Source organism: Panthera pardus, unplaced genomic scaffold, assembly GCF_024362965.1.
Source record: "Panthera pardus isolate Hobbes unplaced genomic scaffold, ASM2436296v1 HiC_scaffold_11, whole genome shotgun sequence".
Classification (NCBI taxonomy): Eukaryota; Metazoa; Chordata; class Mammalia; order Carnivora; family Felidae; genus Panthera; species Panthera pardus.
In genome coordinates, this window is record NW_026526666.1 from 26,182,909 (window position 1) to 26,210,203 (window position 27,295).

General features: G+C 39.7%; 1 protein-coding gene and 1 long non-coding RNA gene across 2 annotated transcripts in view; one reads left to right on the plus strand and one right to left on the minus strand.

Annotated features, from left to right (window-relative positions):
- Window positions 1–1,340: 1,340 nt before the first annotated feature.
- Window positions 1,341–4,556, minus strand: LOC109271883 (uncharacterized). Its single transcript, XR_002082147.2, has 2 exons — window positions 4,274–4,556; window positions 1,341–2,055 (listed from the first exon to the last, which is right to left on the minus strand). It is a non-coding gene; the product is annotated as an uncharacterized LOC109271883 (long non-coding RNA).
- A 6,481-nt stretch (window positions 4,557–11,037) lies between these two features.
- The window catches only part of ALG14 (ALG14 UDP-N-acetylglucosaminyltransferase subunit), a 101,581-nt gene continuing 85,323 nt past the window's right edge, over window positions 11,038–27,295 (plus strand). Inside the window, exons 1-2 of the mRNA XM_019457573.2 lie at window positions 11,038–11,274; window positions 17,066–17,217. Of these exons, the coding sequence (XP_019313118.1) occupies window positions 11,136–11,274; window positions 17,066–17,217 (291 nt within the window). The 5' untranslated portion in view covers window positions 11,038–11,135. The remainder of the gene's footprint in view (window positions 11,275–17,065; window positions 17,218–27,295) is intronic.

The following is a 27,295-nucleotide window of genomic DNA, read 5'->3' on the forward strand; positions in this document are numbered from 1 at the left end:
GGCAATAAATCAATAGATATGAATGAACCAGAGGAATAAGAATCAGCAATAGTAAAATATAAACATTAGATACTTTCATTTGGCAGACCAAACTAAAAATAACTCACTTCTACCCCAAACTCCCATAAGAGACCCAGAATCAACAAATTCTACTTAAAGTTGCTGCTGTTTCTGCAAAGTGGAAGAGAAAGTAGCAATCTCTTGTTCTTATACTATAAGGCCAAAATTCTTTAAAAAAAAAAAGAATATTTCATGAATAAAGGAGAAGAGTGTATTGTCTCTGAGGAAAAGAAGTGCTTCTTGTTGCAATGTGTGCTTACATTTCAGAAGACACAGAGATCATTTTGGTGGGAGACTAACCAACTATCGGAAGATTCACCTTCACCCTCAGTCATGAGACTTAAGCCCATTATCCTCTGGAGCCCCAAATGACTGAGTTAAAAAGAAAAAAAAAAGAATGCTCATTCTGATAAAGTCTGAGGTATTGGGATATGGAAAAAGAAACCAAGAAATAAAGCCTCCTTTGATGGAAAGTGGTTGAATATTTCTGAAGGATGAGAGAGACCGCCAGAATGAGAGACTTAGAATAAAGAAATGTAAAAAAAATGGAGAGGAAGCATCTGAAAATCCCTTTCTTGGGTGGTTTGTCAAGTATTTTCAGAAAGTTATGGTGGTGGCTGCTAGGGAACACAGACAGGCTAAGATAGGGCAAATCTGACATACCCCATTTACTTGAAAGTTTTATCAGAGAAAGGCTCTGTTTCTTTTTGTAGGAGCAAATCAGGTCTGCTCAAATTCAACCAAGCTCTTAGACACTCAGACACTCTTTGGGTCAGTACACCATAGAGGGATCCATTATGCATAGGACAGTGTCATTCTAGGGCAAGGCCTGTGTCAATCAATACCTATTTCTGTAGCATTGAGAGGGCCATGCTTCCTCCATATGCTGAGAGGAACCCTCCACATGCTAGGAGTCCACAGAATAGGCTGCCTGGCTACATGATGAGGATGACTGCCTCTCAAAAACTGAAATAAAACTGCTCTGTGCTCACCAGAAGGCTTCAGTTCCATGAAATAGCCCAATTGCATAGAAATAGACTGGGAGTGGAAAAACACTCTGGCAAAAGTGTAAAAGGTGTGGTTAAAGACTGGAGTGCCATTTTCATGTGGTTGGGCTGTGCCTGGCTGGTAGTTTCAAGGAGTTATGCTGAGCCAGACTGATTGAGGGAGGGTTTTATTGATTTTGCTTTTATTTTTTTAATGGGAGAGACTTGAGCTTTATAGGCTAAGGATAAAGACACAGCGAGTCAGTGGTTACATTCAGGAAAGACAGGGCATAATTGATGGAGGACACTGACCATAAAAGGTTTTATTTAGTTTATAGCATTTGTTCAGAAAGGGAAATTTTATTAAAGATTCTTTTAAATTTCCAAGTTAAGATGCAGTTATCCCACAATTCCCTAGGTAAATACTAATTAAGTATTACAAAGTGGTAAGACTTTCTCAGGTTCATTTAAGTTGTCTTTTAACTTACTCCAAAACAAATACAACCAGCAAAGTCCCATTGGAGTACTAGTGTGGCGAAGGGAATCTTAAGTTTGGGAAACAGCTAAGTCATCTGAGATTTCTATCAAAAGCTGTTGTTGGTAAATTAACAAGCCTGTCTGTAACAAATTGAGAAGGGATTCCCAATGAAGAGGGTACCTAATGTTGAGGAAATATGAACAGGATATTAAATAAATCATGGAGACGCTGGGAACAAACAAGGTTAAAGGGCACAGCAAGAGCTATTTACCTGCTGTTGTAAAGTGTATTCACATATTATTTACACAACACTTCCAAGAGAAAATAACACTAACCTTTAAGAAGCACATCTGTATATTTCATTCTTCTTATCCCCTTCTTCTAACGTAACATGTTTTCTGCATTAAGTACCTTCCCTAGGTAACATCACCATATTCCTGAAGCCACTAGATGGCCACAGTATATCCACAGGAAATCAAATCAAAGCAGCAGCAGTGATGATTTAGCGTGGTAAAGCCTCAACTTCCTCACCTACAAAATAGGGATAATAACAGTGCTTAAGTTCATAGGAGGTAATGAGGGGTAGTTGGGAAAGTACATAAATGCCTACAAAATGGTAGCCTGCATGTTTTTATCATGCATGTGAATTTCACACGTTGACCATGTTTTCTCTTCATAGAAAGTTAAGGAATAATGTATAGTCAGATAAGAGAGAAGATATAAATTTGTGTGTTTCTAACAAGGACAAAGAGCACTGCCGCAGCAAAAAAAGAATTTGGGGGAGGGCGGTGCTGGGTGGCTCAGTCAGTTAAGCATCCGACTCTTGGTTTCAGCTTAGGTCATGATCTCATGGTGCATGAGTTCAAGACGGGACCTGAAATTTTTTGGCTCCCTCTCTCTGCCCCTCCCCAACTCATGCTCACACATGCACTCTCTCTTCCCTCTCTCAAATAGACATTGAAAAAAAGCATATGGCAATCAAGTTTCAGGGTCTGTAAATAAAGTTAAAAAAAATAATTTGGGAATGATATTGTAAAAAGGGCAGATGTACAATGAAGAAGACAAGACAGACTTGATAGACGTGCCAGGCAGAGGCTTTGCGGGGAAGGAGGGTTTGGATGAGAAGAAAACTAATTCGCAAGATTTCAAAGACAAACAGTGTTTAGTGCAGAAACAGAGTTGTTTCTGATTTTATTTATAGGTCTAAAACTGGAAATATGGTAACTGAAAAGAGCTATTACTGCTGTGGTTGTCATTAATAAACAGTACGACATGGTATGATACCATGATTGTCTGGAAATGTATTTTTAAATGAGATTTTAATGTCTAGTTAAATTTGGAACTGATAGGCATTTTGTGTGTATAGGGCTAGGGCAAGGAATTTATAAAGATATCTGGAAAGATGTATCTGAGATAAGTGAACATAAGGTAAGGCAATAAAATTAGTGTGTCTAGTAATTTCACTGCAAATTTATCTTTTTTTTTTAATTTTTTTTTTCACGTTTATTTATTTTTGACACAGAAAGAGACAGAGCATGAACGGGGGAGGGTCAGAGAGAGAGGGAGACACAGAATCTGAAACAGGCTCCAGGCTCTGAGCTGTCAGCACAGAGCCCGACACGGGGCTCGAACTCACGGACCACGAGATCATGACCTGAGCCGAAGTTGGCCGCTTAACCGACTAAGCCACCCAGGCGCCTCCACTGCAAATTTATCTTAAAAAGGCATGAATCAAGAGTGATTATACACAGAGAGACAGACAGACAGATATGTATCTATTTAACCTGGTATCATTTAGGAATGCAGTTGGACAAAAATCTAGAAAACAGAGAAGCAACTCTTTACTGGAATATGAAAGAACCACTGAAAAAAAATTTTTTTTGGTAGGCTCTATGCCCGACATGGATCTTGAACTCACAACTCCTAGATCAAGAGTTCAGTTTCACCAACTGAATCTGCCAAGTACCCCTGAAAAAGCCACATTTTAAAAATCCTTTGCCTGCTATTTAGTTCTAATTTTATAAAGGAAAAGTTAGTCATAGTAAATAGCATTATATTTCTATCTTCCTTCCTTTGGTATATATAGCACAACAGCTGGTGTAAATATATGATGAATACTTTTAATGATACTGTAGAAGGGAAGAGTGTGAGCCTTTTGGAATTCTGACTGCCAATTCCTGGCTGTGTGACCCAGAGCGAATGATCTCTCTATACCTTAATGTCTTCATTTGTAAAATGGTATCATTATAATGCCTACCTTGTAGGGTTATTGTGAGAATTAGTTAATTCATGCTCCAAGTGCCTGCATACAGTAAGCACAAAATAAATGCCAATTACGTATTAACAATTGCCTTAGCCTTCAAGGGTTAGCATTCAAGGAATCCTAGCAAGTGGCTTTATCCAGGAAAGACTGCAATGTAAACATATATTAGCATATCTCACAAGGACTTGGCTATCATGCAGATCATTTGGGTTGTACGGGGACAATTTCTATCACCTATCCTACCCAACCTTAAAGAACATCTTTAATGGTAAGGCATACTACCATCAGTCCTGGTGTTCACAGTTCTGTCTGTGGCCCACACTAAGAACTCCCTTCCAGCTTTACCCTACCATGTCATGGGCAAACATAATGCTGACCAAAGCGGTCTTTCTGGCTCTTGCAGAAGAGCTTCAGTCTTCTTTATCCCACACTTTACTACCCTCATTAGGATCGAAGATTGTTGAACTCTGGTGGGAAGGGGCCTACCTGCCAGGGTCCCTAGTGGCCCATACTCCAAGCAGTTCATGAAAGCATGGGTTGGGTGGCTTTTCTCTAGGAGGCCCTGTCAAGAGGTGTGCAGTTCACATAGTCAGGCTCATTGTTAAGTCACTGCTTGGGTATTAACTCTTACTGCCTTACCACTGTACCCCCAACAAGTTGCACATACTAGGTACTAGTAGAACTGAACTGAAATGAATTGACAGCCTGCCCTCATCCCTATTTACTTCAATGCCCAGAAGCCTTCCAGATTAACCATTATCATCCTGATTCTTACCTCCACGGTTATTTGTAAATTCCCCCAATCTGAACCAACTCGCATTCCTCACCACCCTTCAAACCCTTTCACCGAATTCTTTGAAACCTCCTAATCTGTAACCTGCAAACCCCTCCTACACCTTCAACTTCTTTCTGAATGACTTCTCCACTTCCCGGCAGAAGATGAAGACTTGCTCTCCCACATTTCTTCAATACGTCTCTCAAATAGAGGCCATTTGTTTCTCACACCTCCACAGAAGGCGGGGAAACTCAATTCACATCGCTGCCTCCAAGCCACTGGTCTCTTTCCTTCAAAAGCTCTAGCTCCTCTGAAGTTCTTCTCATGCAGTTGTACTTCCCCAACAGGACAGAGATGGTACATTTGTATTAAGCTGAAGATGATTTAACAAAGGGACTATTTACAGAGGTATGAATGAGGTAAAGAAAGCACGAGGAATAGTGCAGGGATTCAGGGCTGGTAACAGTGGAACTCTTACCACCCCTTGGCCTGAAGGAACAAGGAAAGGAAGTTCTGGGGCCCAGAAGGAGAGAGGTGTGTAGAAGTCATGTTGAAGAGCTGAAAATCTCCCATTCAGGGACACGGCCTCCCTGCATCAGATCTGCTGAGGCTCTCCATTGGCCAAACCCAACTAGAACCAGAGAGCAAGGAAAACTGTTGATTGAATCCATAGGTTTCAGCTCCCATGGCTCTGAGTGGGGTGGAGAAGCGTGAATCTTGAGGGACAAATGGAAGATAATCCAGCTTATACCCAAAGTTCTTTTTGGTTGCTCTCATCTTCCAAACTCTTACTTTTTGATGACTTGAGCTCATTATCGTCCTCTCCACCCCTTAGTGACTTCAGCATCCATGTGTGTGGCCCCCCCCATATCTTTTTCCTCCATTTTTATAGTCATACCCTAAAAACTACTACCAATAATAACACAACAGTGACTTCAAGCATCCCACTCTCTGACCACCACCACTTGTCTCTACAGTTCACTGGCTCTAGTTCTTTCATTGCAATTTTCAACCTTCTTTTGGCCTCCAACCCCCTGACCTTACAGTCTGCCACTATTACTCCACTCTCGTCCCTTTATTCTCCTGTCTTCACTTCCCACTACTTGCAGAGAAAGTTCCATGGACCTCACCCCCTTGAGAAGAACCTTATCTCGCTAAAATATTCACCTGCCAAAAATCTAACTTTGGTTAAAGCCAACAATCTGCCTTTTCCAGTAGGGGGGAAAAGACATAAAATTAGGCTGACTGGTTTCTCTTTAAATTTGTTATCACAAGCTTCAAATGGACATTCCAATCTGCCCAGAAATCCTACGCTGATCCTAATGAATATGCCAATTACTTTTCAAGACAATTATTTCATATCTTCTTTCTCCTCAAGCCTCTCATACTCTGTACCCATCTCAACACCCTCATCTATTCACCACCAATTCTATAAACCTCTCAGTACCTGCATTATGTCCCTGCAGGATATGACAAGGGTCCCTCCTTCTATCAAAGCCCAACCACCTGCACTTGTGCTGTACATTCCAACGCTTTTCATCTTTTGAAGAATTTTGTTCCTATTCTCATTCCCTTTCTCTCCTGCATCAACTTTCCTCCACTGGATCATTTTTTTTTTAATCTTTATTTATTTTTGAGAGAGACAGAGATAGAGTGCAAGTGGGGGAGGAACAGAGAGAGAGGGAGACACAGAATCAGCAGCAGGCTCCAGGCTGTCAGTAAGAGCCCAACTCAGGGCTTGAACTCACGAACTGTGAGATCATGACCTGAGCCGAAGTTGGATGCTTAACCTACTCAGCCACCCAGGTGCCCCTCCACTGGATCATTTTAAAAAGCAAATGAGTATGTCCAGTAACTCCCATCTTAAAAAATAAGTTTCCTCAATTCCAAATTCTCTTTCATTTCCCATCCAATTTATCCATTACCTTTCGAAGAAAAACTTGAAGTAATTGTCTACAGACATTGATTTTCTTCATCTTCCATTGACTCTTCTGCCCATTTCCAACTGCTTTCTATAACCACCATTTCATGGAAATGCTACTCCTGTTTAGATCCTCAGTGACTAGCTTGTTTTCAAGTCATTGTGTCCTACCTATGAACAGCATGTGACATAGCTGACTGCATTCCCATTCTTTTTTTTATAAAATTTTTAAAAATTTATTTATTTTTGAGAAACAGGGAGAGACAGAAAACAAGTGGGGGAGGAACAGAGAGAGAAGGAGACACAGAATCCAAAGCAGGCTCCAGGCTCCAAGCTGTCAGCACAGAGCCCAAAGTGGGGCTCAAACTCACAAACTGTGAGATCATGACCTGAGTGAAAGTCAGACGCTTAACCAACTGAGCCACCCAGGTGCCCCTGCATTCCCATTCTTGAATCATTTTCCTCTCTTGGTTTTTGTGGACACCACCCTTTCCTGATTTTCTCTATCTCCCTGGATTTCCCTTCTCTATCTTCCTTGCTGGCTAAATCTCCTTTATTAGACCTCAAAATGTTGATGACCCCATACTCTTCTCAATCCTGAGCTGTCCAATATAGTAGCACCTAGCCACATGTGTCTATTTAAAATTAAAATAATTTAAATGAAATAAAATTAAAATCCAGTTCCTCAATTGTACTAACCACATTTCAAGTGCTCAGTAGGTGCATGTAGATAGTGGACAACATGGACGTAAAACCTTTCCATGAAAGCAGAAAGTTCTATTGCACAGGTCTGACCTATACTCCCTCCCTAGGTGATCTCACTCATTCCCATGGCTTTCAGCACCATGTTTATGCTGAGTTCTAAATTTATACCTCTAGCTCTGACCCAAGCTTCAGATTTGTACATGAAACTACCTATTTGACATAACCACTTGGATGCCTAACAGGTTATTCAAAGTAACATCCAAACCAGAACACTTCATTTTCATCCTCTCCTCCCCTTTCTCTACCCACAAAAGCTTGTTTCTCTTCCTGTCTGTCTATTCTTAGCAAATGACACCATCCAACCAGTTTTGAGGTGAAAACTCTAGAAGCCATCTTGATCCCCAATATCTAATCCATCAACAAGTCTTAATGACTCTATCCATAAAATATATCTCAAATCTATCCTCTTCTATTTCCGCTGTCATCTTTCTAATCTAAGTTTCTTGTCTGGGCTATTGTCCTGTCCTATTCATATGAGATCCTCTGTAACTAAATCTGGCACATAGCAGGTTCTGAGTATTCAGTATAATCCTACTGAATAGTGCAAAATAATCCTAACTTTTAAAATATTCATGAATTATCGATATTTGACAAAGAAACTTAAGAAAATAGAGTTAAGAAGATAATAAAAATCACTTCCCACAGACTTTACTTAAAATTAGTTATGGCTCAAAATTATTATTCATTTCGTCAATTATTAATACATTTTTCGTGCTTTCACAGCATACAATTTACTTTCATCTATCTGTAATTTACATTGTCAGTGCAACTTACCTGCCCAAGAGAAATTTTAGTTACTGCCTCTTGCCACTAAGCCTTGTCTTTCCTGATTAATCCAGGACAGCTCCTTGACCTTGTGATTATCTATACATTTTGCGCCTGTCACAGCCCAATAGACATTGATTTTGCTCAGGAGTTCCCAACTTTGTTCCTGTCCCTGCCTGCCACCTAGCTCCTCTCTGCATTCCTCAGCTTTCTTGTCAGGAACACTGAACAGTTTGACCCTAGCCTTAATTCAGAATAACTCAACCAATAACTCTAAACAATGTCTGCTACTCTACCTCCATTCGCTCCATTTATTGGCAGCCCCTAAATGCTTGATCATCTCCATTCATTCCAGCTGCATGCCAATGTGGTCAAGCTGATATTTCCTACAGATACAGGTAACTACACAAGTGAGGAGATGGGGTAAAGGAGAATGCATGGGTGTCTTCTGAGACCTGCAGTCTAGTAATTATTAATATGCTTGACATCTACGTTGCCTGTGTCGGGTTACAAAGCTGTCTGGGACACAACAGTCTCACAGCAATCCAAACACTATTATTTGCCTAACCAACAATCATCTCTCCTCTACCCTCTTCCAACTTCTTCTCTCCAAGAGAATGACCATTGTGTTCAGTACCCACCCTCCATCAAATAGCCAGATACAACAGGTAACTGTACGCCATCCTCCACCCGACCCCAGCCAGCTCTGAGGTGTCATTCCTTTTATGAATAATCAAGTGATATAAACACGGCCAGACAGAGTGAAAGAAAGTCTGCTGTGAGGGGTTCCAGAAAAGGTTTCCTCGCCCTTAAAAAAGAGACCCAATGACAAGATAACCTCTTTTTTTTTTTTTTTGGCTCCAGAGATTTCCCCATCTGGATGTAATTTCTAACACCTTAACATCTTCTTTTAAGTATGAGGGGAGAGTCTTAGGTTGAAACGCTTGTTGGGAATAGTAGAGTGGGCAGATGAAAGAAAACTATATCCTTTGTAATATACTTAAGTTGTTTTTTATACCGTGCCAGAGGCCCTACCTCTGGACTTTGAACTATGTATTTATAAGCCCAAGGGATTCTGAATTCATCAAAATTTGATGCACTGAATTCTAAGCCCACAATTATTACTAGCTGAGAAATCTTAGGCAAACTATTTAACTTTTTTTTAATGTTTATTTATTAATTTACTTTGAGAGAGAGAAAGCACGAGTTGGGGAGGGGAAGAGAGAGAGGGAGAGAGAATCCCAAGAGCACAGAGCCTGACGCAGGTCTCAATCTCAGGAATCATGAGATCATGACCTGAGCCGAAATCAAAAGCAAGACACTTGGCCGACTGAGCCACCCACGTGCCCCAAACTATTTAATTGTTATAGAATGCGCGTCTTTATCTGTAAAGAGGGAAATAATAATCACTTTTTGGTCTTATTGTAAGGATGTAGGGTTAAGACGATTTGATGGAAGACTGAATATTCCGTGCTGTGAGGTCCATTAGCCAGAAAATGATGCTTTCACATCCCTAAATGTTTTCCACACTTGCCTAAGGGAAATTGACACACTGGTTAAATAACCTGATCCCAGGCCTCTCTTAAAAGACTGCATTTTAGAAGACACATTCTAGGGGCACCTGAGCGGCTCAGTTGGTTGAGTGTCTGACTTCAGCTCAGATCATGATCTCATGGTTGACGAGTTCAAGCCCCACATGAGGCTCTGTGCTGAGAGTTCAGAGCCTGGAGCCTGCTTCAGATTCTGTGTCTCCCTCTCTCTCTGCCCCTTCTCTGCTCATGCTCCATCTCCCTCTGTCTCAAAAATAACTAAACATTAAAAGACACATTTTAGGGGTGCCTGAGTGGCTCAGTTGGTTATGCATCCGACTCTTGATTTTGGCTCACGTTATGATCTCATGGTTCCCATGATCGAGTGCCGACAGCACGGAGGCTGCTAAGGATTCTCTCTCTCTGCCCTTCCCCCATTTGCTCTCGCTCTCAAAATAAGTAAATAAACATTTTTTAAAAATTTTTAAAAAGGGAAGACACATGCTAGGCTCTAGGCAAATGTGATAATCGAGCAAGTCTGAGCTTAGCAAAGGAATACACAATGTAACACTCCTATGAAGCAGGAGTTAGGATTTCTGGTTTCTAAACCTAGATTTGCCACTATTTCACTTGAGCAGTCTGTTTCATCTTTCAGGACCTGTTTATCTGTACACTTGTCCTATCTAACCTATAGGTCTGTACTGGACTGAAGGCAAATTACACTTGGGGTGAAGGGACTTCTGTAATCTCCATATTTTTATATTGCTGCCATGTGGATTAAATAGACAACAAAAATGAGCAAAATTGGAGCTGGGGGAGGTTTTGGCTTTGTAGTAACTGAATACTAATTGTAGGACGCTGCCTTCTCTATCCTGCTACCTTGAGCCACTGAGCTTCCACTCCTCTCAGGACCATGGCATAACTGGAGGTGATCACCCTCTGCCACTCTGATCACACTGAGATCTGAGAAAATGCCTAGAAAAAGTTAAATACACGAGTGTTCGGAAAGAGATTCAGATGAGGGCCCTCAATTCAACTTTTTGTACCAAGGTACCTTTTATAGGCAAGCACAGTAATGTCTGCATGTGCAACAGAAACATTTTCCTTGGCAGAGAGAGAGAGAGAGAGAGAGAGCAAGGAAGACAAAAAAAAAAAAAAAAAAAAAAAGAGGAAGAAGGAAAGGGGAGAGGAGAGAAAAGAGAAGAAAAAAAGGCTGTATGTGCTATTGGCCTCAGGTGGAATTCACAGTTAGTGGCGCTGGAACACCTCCTAACTTGGGAGCTCTGGGGCCTTTAGGGCGCACAGGCGGCCTGACTTCGTCACGGGGGGGAATCACACTTTTGCGCTTTACTTGCCGAATTTCACTTTGTGCTTGGACGGCAGCAGCGCAGAATCCGGGAGGCAAGCCATCAAAGTCCTCGGGGCTGGGGCTTCCGCGTCTCGCCCCGAACTCCTCCCAGCGTAGACAAGCCCCGCCCATCAAGAGGGTCGCCACGCCCCGGTTGAGTCTCCACAGCGCCCGTACTTGTTGAACTTTGACCTTGTCTCAGAGGCCGCACGGGTGGGGGCTGTACGCATGTGTCATAGCTACGCATGGTTAGCGTCCTTATTCTAGCCGCGGCGGGAGCTGCGGTGGCCGTGCTTCTTCTGGCCCTGCGGCTGTGGGTAGTGCTCCATTCTCGGGTCCTTGTGCCCCGTCAGTCTCTCAGTCTCTTGGTGGTGGCTGGGTCCGGTAAGTAGTGGGGCGTGGGTCGGTGACTACAAACCCCAGAGTGCACCGCGACGCTCTTCTCTGGTCTCCTTAGCACTTTTGGAGCATTGCATGCTGCAGTTTGTAGTTTCCCTGCGTTACCGGAACTGGTCAGCCCAGCCAGGGCGAAATGCTGGTTTGCTGACGCGGCCCAGGCATCTTTTAATGACAAATGAGTAACTTACGCTTGTCTATAATTGAGCTTCCCTGTAGCGTATATTTTTCTAACAAATTATTATATTACTATATTATGTATATTGAACGGAGGGGACGCAGCAGCTTTATGATGCCAGCTTGCAATTTTCCTGAGTAGTAAAAGCTGTTTTGCGTTGTTAATCTAGGCATGTTGTGTTTAGCTTAGAAATCACGAACACTGCATGATAAATGAAGCAAAGTGAATTGCCACATTTATAAATACACAAAATCCATGAGGATAGAAACAACTATCTCCTGACCATAGAACAATACACGTTTCAGAATATTGTGTCACGGTATGAACAACGAGCTGTCCTATCGGGTAATACAGTCAAAACAGAGATTACCAGCTCTGTAGGCGCTTACAATTTGATGGTCTAGTTCTGACAGAGACACATATATTGTGTATATTTAGAAATGCTAGGAGATTGCATCCAGATACAATAATAATTTTAGTATGAGCAAATGTTGTAAACTTATGTTCAAGTATAATTCATTACTTTATTCACTTAATCATGTGGAGATTTAGGAGAGACCAGGCATTATGCTAAACTCTGGAAATAACAGAACTAATACTACTACTTACAGTGGAGTAGTGACTGTGTCCCAAGCAGTGTGAAAGGTGCAAGGGTACGGCAGTGAAGGGAATGGAGATTAGATAAAACTAAAACAAAAAAACAAAAAAGGTAATTGCTGTAATCTGGGATGTACAGACTGCTATGGAAGTCTTCAGGAAGGGCACCGCTTTATCTGAATGTGAGACCGGAAAATTCTGGGAAGAAGTGCTGTCTAAACTGAGACTTGAAAGATGACCAGGAAAGGGGAGCTGGGGCTTTGAGAACTGGAAGGGTGTCAAAAGAAGTTGATAGCACTTGCAAGGGCTGGCGGTGGGAGGGCACTGTTGCTTTGAGTTCAACATGGAGAGGTAAACGAGGCACAGATCCTTAAGAGCATTGTAAACCATGCTCTATAAAGCTATTGGCACTACTCCACTGCTTCCTTCCATGTAGGGGTTAGGAACACAGGTTCTAGATTGACATAATCCTGGGGTGGAGTCACATCTTTGCCACTTACTGACTTGGTGATCTTGGGCAAATTATTTAACCTCACTGAGCCTTCTGTTTCCACCTTAAAAAATATGGGATGAGAAGAGGTGAAGAGAGATTAAGTATGGAAGTATTAGAAGGGTTTAGCAAAGTGCTTGGCATATAATAAGCATTTAAAAAAAAATTTAGAGAGAGAGAGAGAGCAAGTGTGCATGTCAGGGCCGGGCAGAGGGAGAAAGAGAATCTCAAGCAGCCTCCATGCTCAGCGCAGGGCCCAAGTCAGAGCTCAATCTCAGGACTGTGAGATCATGACCTGAGCCCAAATCAAGAGTCAGATGCTTAACCGACTGAGCCACCTAGGCACCCCATTTAGTAAATGGTGACTGTTGTTAATCCTGGTAGCAAAGGATCTTTTAAAACACTTTTGAGTGGAGAGTGACCCAATTAAATCTAAGCTTTTACGTAGATCATTCAGCCTGCATTGTCAAGGGAATGTTTTGACAAAGATTGAAGTAGGGAGACAAGTAGGAACATTTTGAATAATTCAGATGACAAATGATGACAGCCTAACTAGGGTGATGGGTTTGGGGATGGAGAGAAGTATATGCATTTAAATAAGATTTAGGAGATAAAAAAATCACAGATCTTGTGGTTTGAAAGTAGGAAGTAAGGAAAGGAAAGGTTCAGGAATGATGTCCAGGTGTCTGTCTTGAATGAATGGATGTTACAGCCATTCATTTGACAGTATTAGATTTGGTGGACTGAGAACCAGAATTAAGACTGATAATTACTCTGGCAAATGCTCCTTGTCATTCAAACCATTCAGGGTAGGGAGAGGTCAAGGCCCTCAAAGAATCATCCAAGTCAAAGAAAGACTTATATTCAGATGAACAGTTTAACACTACATGCCCAAAATGTTGGAGGAGGGGGAAGGCATTTTCAGTGTTTACCTTGACTACCAAAAAAGTAGTCTTTAGATACCATAAAACGATATTAATCAACCACTTACATTCAAAGAACATCAATCGAAATTACTACTTTTCCTTGAAACAACATATGATCTCCAAATTTTAGATTTAATATCAAATGCTCATCTACCCATTCATCGATAATAGGAGTGCCTACTGTTTTCTAAGCACTGGAGATACAGTAGTAATAAAATGAACAGAAGTCCCTGCCGTCATGTCATGGTTGAGCAAGGGTAGGGGGAGACAAAAACAAAAGAAATAAATAGATTTCATATTAAATTATATGGTGATAAATACTAGGGGGTAGGGAGGGGGATTGCGTTTTAGAATTGTAAGGGAAAGCCTCCTTGGGGGAATGACAGGATGTCCAACAGCAGGGAGGCCACAGTGGCTGGAGTAGACTTAAAACTGGGTAGAAGCAGATGAGGCCCATAAGGTAACAAATTAAGGGGTTAGATTACAAGATGACTTTTATTCCATGTGAGAAGGGAAGCCACAGGAGGGTTTTGAGCAGAGGTAAATCATTTGATCAACTCTTTCTAATAGGGTCACAGTGGATGCTGTGTTGAGAATAGATGGACGTAGACACTTGAATAGACAAATGGAGCTGGGGGAGCAGACCAGGAAGCTATGGTCATAATCAATGTGAGTAATATGGCTTGGAGCTGGGTAGGAGCAAAGGAGATGGAGAGAAGAGATTGGATTCTGGGTGTATTTTTTTAAATACAATTTATTGTCAAATTGGCTGACATACAACACCCAGTGCTCATCCCAACGAGTGCCCTCCTCAATGCCCGTCACTCATTTTCCCCTCTCTCCCACCCCCGTGTCCACCCTCAGTTTGTTCTCTGTATTTCAGAGTCTCTTGTGGTTTGCCTCCCTCCCTCTCTGTAACTATTTTCTCCCCTTCCCTTCCCCCATGGCCTTCTGTTAAGTTTCTTAAGATCCACATATGAGTGAAAACATATGATACCTGTCCTTCTCTGACTTATTTCACTCAGCATAATACCTTCTAGTGTCATCCACATTGCTGCAAATGGCCAGATTTCATTCTTTCTCATTGCCAGGTAGTATTCCATTATATATATAAACCACATCTTCTTTATCCATTCGTCAATTGATGGACATTTGGGCTCTTTCCATAATTTGGCTATTGTTGAAAGTGCCACTATAAACATTGGAGTACATGTGCCCCTATGCATCAGCACTCCTGTACCCTTTGGGTAAATTCCTAGTAGTGCTATTGCTGGGTCACAGGGTAGATCTATTTTTAATTTTTTTGAGGAACCTCCACACTGTTTTCCAGAGTGGCTTCACCAGTTTGCATTCCCACCAACACTGCAAGGGGGTTCCCGTTTCTCCACATCCTTGCCAGCATCTGTAGTTTCCTGATTTGTTCATTTTAGCCATTCTGACCAGTGTGAGCTGGTATCTCAGTGTGGCTTTGATTTTTATTTCCCTGATGATGAGTGACATTGAGCATTATGTAAGGTAGAACTGAGAAGATTTTGTTCCCAAAGAATATATCTTAATAAAAGAGTAAAATGGAAGACAAGACCCATCATTGTAACGACTTCAGTTGGTGGCAAGGTTAAATCTTCAAAGAATGTATTCAGTAAGTGTTTCCTTTTAAGAAAAGAAAAGACTGTTAAAGCAGGTATAATGAAGTTTTAATTGCAGTGGAAAATGTGGAAATTATCCTTTTTATCCTTAATTGGTCCAGCTGTGAAAGCAAGTACCTACTTTGCAAACCACTACACTTTCTCAAGGCTAAAAACAAAAATACAAAAATGAGCATAAATCAGATGTGTAAATTACATGCCCCAGACACAAAGATGGGTGACAAGTTACAAAGCTAAAGTATGATTCTAATTCCTGAAACTCACACATAATCTATGCCAATTTTATTTCTACATCTAGTCCCTTCTGCAATGTAGAGAGTAATCCTTCCCTTTCTACTATAATAAAATATGTGTATGGGGAGAAACCACATGCTTAATTTGTTCTATATGTTCACTGTTTCACCATCGAAAGCACTTTCTTGCAACAGTAGCAGTGGAGGAGAGTTTAGTAGGTGGGGGGAACAGTGTGACCAGAGACAAGGAGGAGATAACAAGATGAATAGAGAGAATGTTAAGGACATCAACCTGGCTGAGGCTGAGAGATTGTGAAATGAAACTAAATGGGTATGATAGGGCTCGTTGAGAAGGAGTTTGATTGCTTTGCTTAAAAATGCTGCATAGTTAATGCGATAGATTGATGTGCTTTTGTGTTTTTTTTTCCATGAAGGAAACCTCAATGTACACAGTCGATTTTTGAATTCATGGTTTTGAAATTAAAGCATTAAAATGTTGGAGATTGTACAGTTTCAAACTTTGAACCATTGTTTGGTGAAACTGGTAAATATTTGATGGCCTGCAGTGTGCTGAGACTTCTCTTAGGAGCTGGGGTTACAGTGATGAACAAAAGTCTTCTTTAAGAATCCCCGAGCCCTGCGGGTCAGTGCTCATGCCCCCCTGACATTACTTCGCAGCCCAGAAACCTTCAGTGACAGTTTTTCCATTTTTCAACCTACTTTCCTGATCTGCTTTCACTCTCGTCCTTCTTCCCAGTATTTCCCCCATTCCTTGAGCCCACATCTCAGATTTTGCCATCTCATGTCCTAATAATCCCACCCAGTGGCCTCCCTACTGCTCTGTGTCCATTAGCTTCGGCTTCAGCTTTATCAGGGATCTCCCCTACTCTTACAAGGTTGTTTTCATAACCATTTGCTTGCCTCCCCTCTGCCCTCATTTAAATTTTTTATGCTGTCTTGCATCACTCTTTACATGTCTGTGTGCATTCTTTCCCCTCGTACCAGGCTTCTTGGTAACAGGAATTGTGTCTTCTACTTCTTTGTGCCTCCTTAGCACCTACTGCTAGTGCCAATTTTATTGTTTTACTTTTATTATCCTCTTCCCCCATATAAAAGTAGTATTTATACAAGGGCATCGATTATTGTTTCCAGATGTTGCTTTTGTCTTTTGAGGAATACATAAAACATACCATTAGTATAGCAGAGCCAAATGGATATGTCCGTTGGGCATTTCTTTTTTCTTTTCAATGTTTATTTCAATTCCAGTTAGTTAACACAGCGTAATATCAGTTTCAGGTGTAAAGTACAATGTACATTCAACACTTCCAGTGCTCATCCAGTGCTCATCACAACAAGTACACTGCTTAATCCCCATCACCTAATTAATTCATCCCCCCACCTGCCTCCCCTCTAATAACCACATTGTGGCATTTTTAATTTTTAAAAAAATTTTTTAAATTTATTTTTGAAAGAGAGAGAGACACAGAGAGACAGAGTGCAAGCAGGGGAGGGGTAGAGAGAAGGGGAGACACAGAATCTGAAGTAGGCTCCAGGCTCTGAGCTGTCAACACAGAGCCCGATGCGGGGCTGGAACCCATGAACAGGGAGATCATGACCTGAGCCAAAGTCGGACGCTTAACTAACTGAGCCACCCAGGTGCCCCCACATTGTGGGATTTTTAATCTTAGGCCTTTCAATATTTTTTCCAGGTGGGCACACCACTGAGATCCTGAGGCTGCTTGAGCACCTGTCCAATGCTTACTCTCCCAGACATTATATCATTGCTGATACTGATGAAATGAGTGCCCATAAAATAAATTCTTTTGAACGAAATCGAGCTGATAGAGACCCCAGTACTATGGTAAGTGATCATTTCTATTTCTAAGAAAGTTAAAAGTCATATATTGAGTTTAATTATCTCTAGAAACAATCTTGTGGCACCTCAGTGCCCTGCCCTTACAGGGCAGTCAAATGTTTATTGCTGATGAAATGTATTTCCTCTACTACCGAAAGATAAGACTTCCTTTAAAGTGTATCTTCGAGTGGTAGCTTAATTTGTTACATTCTTTTTTATTCTTGTAAAGGAAGGAAATTATTTTTCAGTTAAGTCCAACTGTGAAAATTGTTTTATTTAAACTTACATAAGACATCCAGTTGATGTGCTTATTGGCTCTTCACTAAAAGTTCTTTATCAAGGTCCTGCATTTCTCGATGATTTATCTATGACAACTTCTTTGTCTTCAAATTGTCTTTGTATCTGCCTTTATAATTACTTCTGTACCTCTCGCTGCTCGCTTTAGCATTTTAGTGAGAATTTGGGGTAAAAGAACCCATGTGAAACTGTGCTTTATCATGAAGGGAACCGGAGCTAGTGCTTGTGTAGATTGTCTCCATCCATCCCTCCTCTGGTGCCTTCCCAGCCATGGGGTGGCAGCAGGTGGGTCAGGAGTGGAAGCTGACCCCGCTCAGGCCCCTCAAAGTGTTTCACTGGGCATTTTGGACTTGGGGACCCAGAAAATGGAGACAGTCTTTCTTTGGGGGCAAACTCTGTGAAAGCTAAGACTTGGGAGCTGCTGGCAGTCATGTTTTCATGTGGTGGGTAAAGACAGACTACAGTTGGAGAAAAGAAGGAAATTAATGCACAGGAAGAATAAAATAAGAAACCAGATGGTGAGTCCTGCCTTTAGTAACTCCAGACGCCCAGCTGCATCTGCATGGGAAAATCAGGATCCACTAATATCACCCCTCTGTCACTCCCCCTCAATTCCCTCTCTCACCTCCCCACCCCACTCCACTCCATTCCCAGGCCTTTTAAACTCCAGTTGAGTTTTAGTCACTTGTAAACATGATCCCTAACTAAAACACTATGGAAATGTGTTCTTGGAGAGTCCATGTCAAACAACATTAGAATCTGCCTGCCGTGAATTGAGCCCTAACAAAATGTATGGTATGTTTTTTCTATGTGGGAGATGAGCCAAATGCTTCATTTCTGTTTTAGGCATCAATGCTGTATTTGTTTCTTGTGGTCTTCTGTAACAGAGTACCACATTCTGAGTGTTCAGGCTACAAGTCTGCAGTCAAGGAGTCTGCTGGGCCGTGTTCTCTCTGAAGGGGAGAGAATCTTCCTCACTTCTCATGGTTGCCAGCAGTCCTTGGTGTTCCTTGGCTTGTAGCAGCATCATTTTAATCTCTGCCTCCATTGTCATAGGGCCATTTCTGTGTCTCTGTCTTCACATTCCCTTCTCATAAAGACACCAGTCATGGGATGTATGGCCCACCCTAATTCGCTATGACCTCATCTTAACTTGATCCATCTACAAGACCTGTTTCCAAATAAGGTCACGTTGACAGATCCCAGCTGGACAGGAATTTGAGGGGGGACACTACTCATCCCTGTGTGCTAGTTATTGGCCCTCTTAATAATGTGTGAGGCAGATAACGATATCCTTATTTCACAATTGAGAAAATTGAGACCGAGAAGTATAAGTAAGGTCCTGCCTAATACGTGTCGCTTACTTAAACGTGTCTTCTCTGAAACTTTTTCTTCATAGGCCTCTTTTGTGTACTCTTTTCCAACCCAAAAAACTAAGTTAGAAAAGAATGCTTCAGGGTTTATTCGCGGCATCAGAGACTTAAAAATGTCATTGAATCATAGTGTATGTTAGAATTGGTAGAGAATTTGGAGAATATGATGGTGATTTTTTGCACAAGAGGAATATAGTATTATGTTACAGCAGTGATAAAGTTTACTTAAAAATATAAAATTTAAAAAATTACAAATTCTTGTTTTCAACATAAGGAACAGGTAGCTTTTTACTCAATTATTAGCGTATATATTATTTTCTTCTTTCTAAAGTTGCATCCAATCGGAGGCTCCAGTTTTAATTCAGTATATATACTGAATATTTCCCTCCAGGTCCATCAGCATATGGATTGTTTATTTGCTGAATTTCATGGTTTAATGAAACATTTGGAACGTTGTTGTAGACACTTTAGAGCCCAATAAGTTGGGTGTCATTCACTTTATTTATTTTTTAATTGAAGTCTAGTTGGCACACAGTGTTAACGTTAGTTTCAGGTGTAAACATAGTGATTTGATAACTCTACATGTTATGCTGTGCTCACCACAAGTATAGCTACCATCTGTCACCATGCAAAACTATCACAGTACCACTGACTCTATTCCCTATGCTGCGCCTTTCATCCCTGTGACCTACTCATTTCATAACTGGAAGCCTGTACTTCCCATTCTCCTTCATGCATTTTGCCCATTCCCTCGCCCTTTCACCTCTGGCAGCCACCAGTTTGTTCTCTGTTTATATGGGTCTGTTTCTGCTTTGTTTCTTTTGCTTTTTAGATTCCATTCTAAGTGAAATCGTATGGCACTTGTCTTTCTCTGTCTGACTTATTTTACTTAACATAATATCATCTAGGTCCAAACAAGATTTGATTCACCTTAATACAAAAGCCAAAGATTTTGAATTTTTAAGTGCCGTTATTTTTTCTTACTATCAAAGTGGTACCACCACTGTAGGACTAAGCATTTCTGTTAGACTACTTCCTTCCATCAGTTAATTTACTGCTGGGGCAATGGAAGTCTCCTTAGAAAAGAAATACTGTCTCATTCCTAAAAGGTTTTATACTTATGAATCTGAAGCTGGGAAGAGTTTCTGCAAAAATGCAGAGGAGAGCTACTGAGGGTGATAGCATGAACATGCCTGTTGTCCTTTCTGCTGGCCACCCCATGTGCCACACTTAGAGGAGAGGGCAGGTGGAGAGACGCCTTCCCACCAAGACTTGATAAGGGGAGGAATCCACTTCCTCTTCTCTTGTTTTCACTACAGATTAAGGGGGGGATTGATGTACCTGCAACCCCCACCTCCCCCACAGACAGCTATCCATTGTGTATCTTCCATGGGGCTCACAAGACTGGGAAGAGGGAGTCTTGGTGAAAAAATCAGTAGTGATCAATACATTTGCTGGCAGAGCCCTTATTAGCCAAGAATATTGAACAGTCTAGATCTGCACTGTCTAGTACAGTAGTTGTGAGTACTGGCTCAGCACCATTTACTGAATGCTCCTTTTTTCACTAATGTGCAGTGCTACCCCTGTTATATCAAGTTTCTGCGTATGTATAGATCTGTGTATGAGTTTTCTTCTTTGTTAACAGGTTTGTCTGCTGCTAATATCAAGCTCCCATAGTCTTACTCTTCAGGAGTATTTTAGGGGTTCTTTCTTTTTCACATGGGTTTTTGAGTTAGCTTTGGCAAGTTCACAAAGAAACATACTAAAAGTTTTGTATGAATTGAATTGAATCCATGCATCAGTTTGAAGAGAACTTAAATCTACGTGATGGTATCTTCCTGTCCCAGGACATCATCCATCTCTCCATTATTTAGGTTTCCTTTAATGCTTTTCAGTAACGTTTTTAATTTTCGTCACAAGAGTTTTGCATATTTTTTGTTGTTTTTATTTCTACGTACCTTGTATTGTCTCATTATCATTGTAAGTGATATACCTTTTAATGATCTTTCCTGTGTTTCAGTATATAGAAATATAATTGATTGGAGTATAGTGATCTTGTAAGAACCACCTTGCTACACTCTAATTAATTCCAATAATTTGTACACTTTTATGTTATCAAGATATCATATTATGTTATGTACACTTTTATGTTATCAAAATAATATCATCTGCAAATAGTAACAATTGTGATTCTTTCTAATCTTTACACCTTTTCTTTCTTTTTCTCATTTTGTTGTCAGACTCTCCAGAACAATAACTAATAGAAGCAATGTACTGGTCATCCTTATATTCTTTCTGATTTTAAAATTTTTTCAAGAGTTTAATTTTATTTTATTTATTTATTTTTTTTTTTATTTTTTATTTTTTGGAAGAAGCATTGGTACCACATCTTTATTTTTTTTTTCTTTTTTTTTTTCTTTTTTAATATATGAAATTTACTGTCAAATTGGTTTCCATACAACACCCAGTGCTCATCCCAAAAGGTGCCCTCCTCAATACCCAAGGAGTTTAATTTTAAATCATATTTAGTTGATTTTTATCAAATGTCTTTTCTTCGTCTCAGATAATCATATTGTTTTTCCCATTTTATCTGTTTTCATGGGCAGTTACATGGTATAAACTATTGTGGTATTCTTGGAATAAACCCAGTTTGTTCATAGCGAGTTATATTTTAACACATTGCTGGATTTTGTTTACAAATATATTTGTAGGGTTTTTTCATTAATGTTCATGAATAGGATTCCCCTATACTTGTCCTTTCTTGTGCTGTTCCTAAGTATCAAGGTTAAACTAATCTCATTATGTGAGTATACAGCTTTTTGTTCTGTGGAGAAATTTGGGTAAATATCAGTTGCTCTTTCTTTCTTTTTTTTTTTTTTTTTTTGAACAGAGTCAATCTTTTATATATTTGCTTATTTTAAGTGAGCAAAGATCTTTTTTTTTTAATGTTTTTATTTATTTTTGAGACAGAGACAGAGCATGAGCGGGGAAGGGGCAGAGAGAGAGGGAGACACAGAATCTGAAGCGGGCTCCAGGCTCTGAGCTGCCAGCACAGAGCCCGACGCTGGGCTCGAACTCACAGACTGTAAGATTGTGACCTGAGCTGAAGTCGGACGCTTAGCCAACTGAGCCACCCAGGCGCCCCGAGCAAAGATCTTTATAGCATTGAACAAAAAAGAAATTCAGTTCTTTACTAGAATGGCACTACAAACTCATTTTTGCATCATAATAATCAAAGCGCAGTTGCTTTTTAAATTTTGTAGAACTTGTCTATAAAAATACCTAGCCCTGATGTGTTCTTTTTGTTGTAGTTATAGACTCTTCAGACTTTCTGTTTGTTCTTAAGCCAATGTTGCTAAGATATTTTTCCAGGAATATGTCCATTTTTTATGAGTTTACAAATGTGTTAACATAATTATTTTCATAATATTCTCCTGCCACTTTTGTAATCTGTGCTACAGTGTTCACATGGTATATCTTTATCCATCTCTTTATTTTTACTTTTTGATATGTTGTGTTTTAGGTGTGTCTTTTATAAAAGACATATAACACTTTTTAAAAGTAAAAGACAATGATTTTTGGTTTTGAAGTAGCTTGTTTGGTACCTGTACATTTATTGTGATTATTAATGTATTAAATTTATTTCTACTATTTTATTTGATTCTTTCTACTTACCGAAAGATTTTTGACTCTTTTCATCCTCCCTTCCTATCTTCTGTTTGGATTAATTAGCTTTCTTTATATTCCCTTTTTTCGTTCCCCTAGAATGGAAATTATTCTATTCTCCCAAGACATTGTTCTTAAATGTCTACATGGATACCTAACTCAAAGTCAAAAACAATATCTCCATCCTCTTCCTGAAAAACAAGGCTTTTAGAATTAAAACAAATTTTTTTTAATGTTTATTTTTGAGAGAGAGAGAGAGAGAGAGACGGTGTGAGCGGGGGAGTTGCAGAGAGAGAGAGAGGGAGACACAGAATCCAAAGCAGGCCCCAGGCTCTGAGCTGTCAGCACAGAGCCTGACGTGGGTCTCGAACTCACAGCAAGATCATGACCTGAGCTGAAATCAGACGCTTAACTGACTGAGGCGCCCCTAGAATGTTTTAAGTGTAAGCACCCCTTCCCATCTTACATACTATTGTTTAGTGTTTTGGTTCTACCTTGTTTTTATACTGCCCAAATTACTTATTACTATTATTTTATACAGTCAGTGCTTATTTAGATTTATATAGCATTTTCTTTGCTTATTCTTTCTACGCCTTCCTTTTGGATCAAATGTCTTTTTTCCAGAGTATGTCTTTTATTAGTTCTTTCATGGAAGGTCTGTTAAGTGATTTATTCTTAACGTGTTTTTTGTTTTCCTGAGAATATGTTTTGGTTTTGATCTTCCTTTGATTGCATACTGCATTTGGAATTCTAGGTTGAATTTTTTTCCTTCATAAATATATATTTAGCATTCATTCATTTATTTAACAGATTCTTATTGAACACCTACTGCGTGCTAGTGATATAGTAGTAAATAAAACATGCAAGAATCTCTGCCCTCATGGTGGCTGCATTCCAATGGGGAAACAATAAACAAGATAATCAAGTAAAATTTGTAATGTGTTAGTGATAAATGCTAAGGAGAAAAATAAAGCAAGGCAAGGAAATAGGGAATATTGGGGGGTTAAATTTTAGGTTTGGGAGGTTGCAATTTTAGGTTAGAGTGGCCACGAAAGGTGGCATTTGAACAAAGACCTGAGGGAGGTGAAGTATAAAGCCATCTGGGGAAAGAGAATTCTTGGAGAAAACAATAACTGCAAAGAAGATCTTGAGGTGGGGCTATGCCTGGCATGTTCTTGAAATAACAAACAGGTCAAATTGGCCAAAGCAAAGTAAGTGAGGAAGAGCTGAACAGATTATGAGCCCATAGACATCAAGGTGGGCATGTTGGGATCAGATTTTTTTAAGGCCATGTTGTCCGTTTTTAGTCTTAGAATTTTTTACCCTGTGTGTGAAATGGGGAGCAATTGGGAAGCTTTAGGTAGAGGAGCAATGTGATCTTTTATTTTTATTTTTATTTTTATTGTTATTATTTTTACTTTTTCTTTAATTGAAGTGTAGTTGACACACAATGTTACATTACTTTCAGGTGTACAGCATAGTGATTTGACAAGGTTGTATGTTATGCTGCGTTCACCACAAGTGTAGCTGCCATCTGTTACAATAAAACGTTTTTATAGTACTATTGACTATATTCCCTGTACTGTACCTTTTATTCCCGTGACTTATTCATTCCATAACTGAAAGCCTGTATCTCCCACTGGCTTTCACCTATTTTGCCCATCTTCCCAGCTGTGTTCCTTCCCTCTGGTAACCGTCAGTTTGTTGTCTGTTTATGGGTCTGTTTCTGTTTTTTGTTTATTCGTTTGTTTTTAGATTCCACATGTAAGGGAAATCATAGCCCCACACACCAGGGCTAGGTATTTTTATAGACAAGTTCTACAAAATTTAATTTTTTTTTAACGTTTATTTATTTTTGAGGCAGAGAGAGACAGAGCATGAACGGGGGAGGGTTAGAGAGAGGGAGACACAGAATCTGAAACAGGCTCCAGGCTCTGAGCTGTCAGCACAGAGCCCGATGCGGGGCTTGAACTCACGGACCGTGAGATCATGACCTGAGCCGAAGTCGGCCGCTTAACCGACTGAGCCACCCAGGTGCCCCATGTTCTACAAAATTTAAAAAGCAACTGCACTTTGGGGTGCCTGGGTGGCTCAGTCGGTTGAGTGTCCGACTTCATCTCGGGTCATGATCTCACGGTCTTTGAGTTCGAGCCCCGCGTCAGGCTCTGTGCTGACAGCTCGGAGCCTAGAGCCTGCTTCGGATTCTGTGTCTCCCTCTCTCTCTGCCCCTCCGCCGCTCATGCTCTGTCTCTCTCAAAAATAAATAAACATTAAAATTTAAAAAAAGCAACTGTTCTTTGATTATTATGATGCAAAAGGGAGTTTGTAGTGCCATTCTAGTAAAGAACTGAATTTCCTTTTTGTCCAATGCTATAAAGATCTTTGCTCACTTAAAATTAAACAAATATATAAAAGATTGACTCTCTTTAAAAAAAAAAAAAAAGAAAAAGAAAAAGAAACTCATTTCACTTAGCATAATACTCTCTAGGTCCGTGCATGTTGCCACAAATGGCAAGATCTCCTCCTTTTTATAGTTGATAATCCATGTGTATAAATCTTCTTTACCCATTAATCTGTCAGTGGACACTGGGTTACTTCCATATCTTGGTTATTGTAAATAATGCTGCGATAAACATAGGGGTGCATATATTTTTTTGAATTAGTGTTTTTGTTTTCTTTGGGCAAATTCCCAAGAGTGGAATCATTGAATCATATGGTATTTCTATTTATAATATTTTGAGGAATCGTCATATAGTTTTCCACAGTTGCTGCGCCAATTTACATTCCCACCAACACTGCACAAGAGTTCCTTTTTCTCCACATCTTCACCAACCACTGTTATTCCTTACCTTTTTGATTCAAGGCATTCTGACAGGGATAAGGAGATATTTCATTGTGGCTTTGATTTGCATTTCTCTGATAATTAGTGATGTTGAACATCTTTTCATGTATATATTGGCTATCTGCATGTCTTATTTGGAAAAACGTCTGTTCAGGTCTTTTGTCCATTTTTAATCAGGTTATTTGTTTTTTTGGTGTTGAGTTGTATAAGCTCTTTATATATGGGGAATATTAACCTTCCATTGAATATATCATTTACATATATCTTCTCCCATTCATTTGGTTGCCTTTTGTTTTGTTGATGGTTTCCTTTGCTGTGCAAAAACTTGTTATTTTTATGTAATCCCAATATTTTATTTTTGCTTTTGCTTCCCTTGCCTTAGGAAGCATATCTAGAAAAATGTTTCTATGGCAGATATCCAAGAAATTATTGCCGGTGCTTTATTCTAGGAGTATTATGGTTTCCTGTCTCACCTTTAATTCATTTTAAGTTTTTTGTTTGTTTTTTTTTTTTTTTTAAGGTATGGTGTTAGAAAGTGGTCTAGTTTCGTTGTTTTGCATATAGCTGTTCAATTTTTCCAGCACCATTTTCCAGCACCTCACTGTATATTCTTTCCTCCCTTGTCAATAGATTAACTGACCGTATAAGCATAAGTTTATTTCTTGATTCTCTATTCTGTTACATTAATCTATGAGTCTGTTTTTGTGCCAGTAGCATACTTTTTTTGTACTATAGCTTTGTAGTATATCTTGAAATCCGAAACGGTGATGTTTCCAGCTTTGTTCTTCTTTCTCAAGATTGCTTTGACTGTTCAGGGTCTTCTGTGGTTTCGTACAAATTTTAGGATCATTTGTTACAGTTCTGTCAACAGTGGTTGGTATTTTGATAGGAGTTGCAGTGAATGTATAGACTACTTTGAATGTTATTCCAATCCATGATTGTGGCATGTCTTTCCATTTGTTTGTGTTGTCTTCAGTTTATTTTATCAGTGTTTTATAATTTTCAGAGATCAGATCTTTCACCTGTTTGGCTAAGTTTATTCATAGGCATTTTATTTCCTTTGGTGCAGTTGTAAATGAATTGTTTTCTTAATTTCTCTTTCTACTACTTTGTTAAGTGTATAGGAATGCAACCAATCTCTGTATATTAATTCTATCCCCTGCAACTTTACTGAATCCAATTATTATGATAGTTTTTTGGTGGAGTCTATAAAGTCTTCTGTGTATATAGTATCATGTCATCTGTAAATAATGACAGTTTAACTTCTTTCTGACCAATTTGTATGCCTTTTATTTCTTTTTCTTGTCTGATTGCTGTGACTAGGTCTTCCAGTACTATGTTACAAGAAGTGGTAAGAGTGGATATGCTTGTCTTGCTCCTGATATAAGGGGAAAAGCTCTCAGTTTTTTACCATTGAGTATGGTGTCAGCTGTGTGTTTTCATATATGGCCTTTATTATATTGAGATATGTTTTCTCTAACCTCACTTTGTTGAGAGTTTTTATCACGAATGGATGTTGAATTTTGTCAAATGCTTTCTCTGCATCTGAAATGATCATGATTTTTATCCTTCATTTTGTTTGATATAGTGTATTACATTGATTGATTTGTGAATATTGAACCATTCTTGCACCCCTGGAATAAATCCCACTTGGTGGTGGTGAATAATCCTTTTAACATATTGTTGAGTGTGGTTTGCTGATATTTTGTTGAGGATTTTCACATCTATGTTCATCAGGGATATTGGCTTGTGGGTTTTTTATTTTCTTGTGGTGTCTTTGTCTGGTTTTGGTATCAGGGTAATGCTGGCCTTATAGAATGTATGTGAAAGCTTTCCTTCCTCTTCTATATTTTGGAATAGTTTAAGAGGAATTCTGTATATCTGTCTGGTCCTGGACTTTTGCTTT